The 3,156-nt window shown below is 37.9% G+C and overlaps 1 protein-coding gene across 1 annotated transcript; it reads right to left on the bottom strand.

The window, feature by feature from the left end:
* Positions 1–531: 531 nt before the first annotated feature.
* On the bottom strand, positions 532–2,033 carry LOC104954027 (adenylate cyclase type 3-like; the record flags this gene model as incomplete). Its single annotated transcript, XM_010781074.1, has 4 exons — positions 532–639; positions 803–962; positions 1,051–1,209; positions 1,906–2,033. Coding segments are annotated over 4 exons (555 nt in total), but the record flags the coding sequence as incomplete, so codon positions are not given.
* Between the last annotated feature and the right edge of the window lie 1,123 nt (positions 2,034–3,156).

Raw genomic sequence — 3,156 nt, 5'->3', positions numbered from 1 at the left:
ATTGGGCTATATAAATACACATTGATTGATTGATTGATTGATTGATTGATTGACATGGGTTAGATTACCAATTTTGTATTGTGCATTTAATGCTATTTAGGATAACGTGTGCATTTGTATGTATGGGTTATAATAATAATAATAATAATAATACATTACATTTATATAGCGCTTTTCCTGGTGCTCAAAGTGCTTACAATCAAGTAGTTATTAGCAAGTTATAATACCTCTTTCAAATCAGCACAGCTCTCCACTTTAAATACAGTATATAGTATTTGTCATATGTAAATATTGTTAATTTGTTATAATAGTCTTAAAATAGTTTTTTTTAAATAGATTTTCATTTTTTTTACGTATTCTTCTTTGTGTGTCTTTGTATGCACCGCATATACCAAAGAAAATGTGTCATATGTGTTAACCTACTTGGTAATTAAAACTGATTCTGATTCTGAAGTAGACTCTTTGGCCATCTGTACTCATATGAGGATGCTGGTTTATATATAATGAATAAAAACATTTATCATAGTTCACCTCCTGTTTACAGTCAGCGGCCGTTAATTGGGGTGAGGTGGCATTCCCATTGGTTACTGTAGTGTTGATTAACTGGTTTGAATTTGTGTTGGACAACATCCCAGGTTTCTGAGGGGGAGAAGCAGAAACATATCTGTTAATGCTATTATGTGTGCATAGAAAATGGGTATTTCTAAAAAAGATACTTATACTTTGTTTTTGATACAAGCTAAACATAGGTCATGATCAAACAAACAATGACAATGCCCTGAAAGACAGTTCGCTGACTCACATTTGCATTGAGCCCATTGGCCGCCTGTTTAGGCACCAGCACCAGGTAAGTGTCGATGCCTTTCTCCATCAGGTACTCGCACCTCTCCCCGCCCTCCCCCGGCTCCAGGTCAAAACCTCCTAGCAGACAGTCCTTGGTTGTCTGGGAAATGTGCACTCTCCTGTGGAGCACACAAAACTCTTGAAATAAACCACAAAGAAGAATTTAGTCACTCCCGCTGACAGTGAAATAAAGCATTGCTCTCTTACCCAGGTATCCCCCCAGATTCCATCTTATTGGCTACAGTTACGTCTGTGGACCAAACGTCAAACTGCCACTTTTTCTGCCCCAGCACCCCCCCCAGCACGGTGCCTGTGTGGACGCCCACACGCATGTCCACTTCAGTTTTAGTCTTCTCTCGTACGTACCTAAGAAAGGAGGGGAACGTGGGAGATCTCTGTAGTTATCTTTGAAGTCATTATGTCACGAATAGCCCACTCTTCTTCGTCTGTATTCTCTTTCATGTCTATTTTTCATGTTTTATCCCATATTATTGATAGAAGTCTAAGATTAATTGGCATTGTTTCTTTTTCTCTTTTCTCTCCTACTTTGGGGACTATTTTAAGTGTTGAGTGGCAAAATATCCCTCATCTAATTTCTTCCTTTACTCATTTATATCTTTAATTATTGAGATTGCCTTTTGTCATATATTTCATTTCATTTTTATTTGTTCCGTTCATGGTATGCACAACTTAATGTAGGCTATAACAATTATTTACAAAACATGTTTCTATGAACACACAGCATACCCGAAAAGGGAGCAGGGAGAAGAACATTATCTTATATTACCTGCCCCTTTCTCAAAAGAAAAATAATAAATAGAAATAGATGGTCTGTCCTTCATATTTTCTTATTCACAGCCAATCATAACAGTATCGTAGGAAAATAAGAGAAACACAAAAACTTACAAAAAAATACTTAGTTCCCACTTGACAGTTAACTGAAAGAAACAAAACAAAAAAAACATATATACACAATATGTACAAATAAAACCACCATAATACAAACTCTACATTAATACTACCCCTTCTTTTCCATTTTTTGCCAATGAAATCACTACTTACGATATTGCATCCACCATGGCGAGGCCCATATTTATGGAGCAGGCAGCGTGGTCCTCTCTGAAATCAGGAAGACCACAGATGCAATAGTAACAGTCTCCAAGGATCTTAATCCTCAGTTGGTGATGGTCCTTCAAGACAGCACGAGGAGAAAGAATGGTGCATACTTAAAATACGTGTAAGTGTAGCAAATACAAAAACATTGTCAATATCTACAAATCAAAGAATATACATATGTTATGTTCTGCTTCTTTCGACTCTCCTATCAAGCAGGACTTTCTCTGGTACTTTGGTTCTTTAGTTCCGTTAATATCAATAATGTCGCGTTCACACCGCCGGGACTACTCAGTGCCGGGAACTCTTTTGGCCATTTTCAGTCCCTGCTAGAGAGGTTGTACGAACCTGGTGATAAAAGAGTGCCAATTTATATTCTATTTCTATTGGCTGGGCGAATTGCAAACCACGCCCCGTTAGACTCTGAATTTTTTTTGTTAGGCAGCCATTTTTTTCCTCGCTACAAAACCACATCCACACCTGAGCGAGTAGTTTTCTTGTACTTTAAAGCAGTTATGACCACACGTACTACAACACCGGAGCGGTGGAATGATGAGGAAGTGTCGGCGCTTCTGGCAATTTACTCTGAGGACGGGATGCAGCAGCTTCTACAGAAAGCAGTTCCCAACTCCAAATGTTTTGAGCGATGTTCGCAAAAGCTACTTTAGCGGCGTGATGCCGTTATTGTTATGTCTTGACTGTGCAATAAAACAAACAAACTGGCGAAGCTTTATTATTGTGTCCAGCCCCAAATTTGCAGAATAGAAGAATGTGAGAGCAGACAGGTGTCAGTGGTTGAATTTATCTACAATGTTGCAACCTTGTGCAGCAATGGCAGGGGCAGAAACACAAGTCTTACACACATAAACACAAGTAATTTATCATGTCATTTGTTTTAGATAAATAAGGGAAAAACACCAAACAACGGTTAATGTCCTTTTCCAAAATCAGCCTGAGGGGGTAATATATAATAAATACATAAAGATAAAGTCCATTGTTATAATGGGGTATTTTATTTGATTTGTAAGTGACCCTGATAACCCAGCCTCATGGTGCACATGATTCTTTGCTTGGACATTTTGTTGGTTTGAGTCATTTGAGCTCGGATTCTAGTAGGGACATAAAGTAACACGTATCTTAGAAAGATATGAACTTCATCTTGGTGAAGTTGATGCTGAATTCACTATTTAGTAGATAATC

The sequence above is a fragment of the Notothenia coriiceps genome, unplaced genomic scaffold (assembly GCF_000735185.1).
Source record: "Notothenia coriiceps isolate Sejong01 unplaced genomic scaffold, NC01 NC01_scaffold00022592, whole genome shotgun sequence".
Lineage (NCBI taxonomy): Eukaryota > Metazoa > Chordata > Actinopteri > Perciformes > Nototheniidae > Notothenia > Notothenia coriiceps.
Note: the sequence above shows the minus strand (reverse complement) of the source record. Positions and strands in the feature narration are given on the sequence as shown.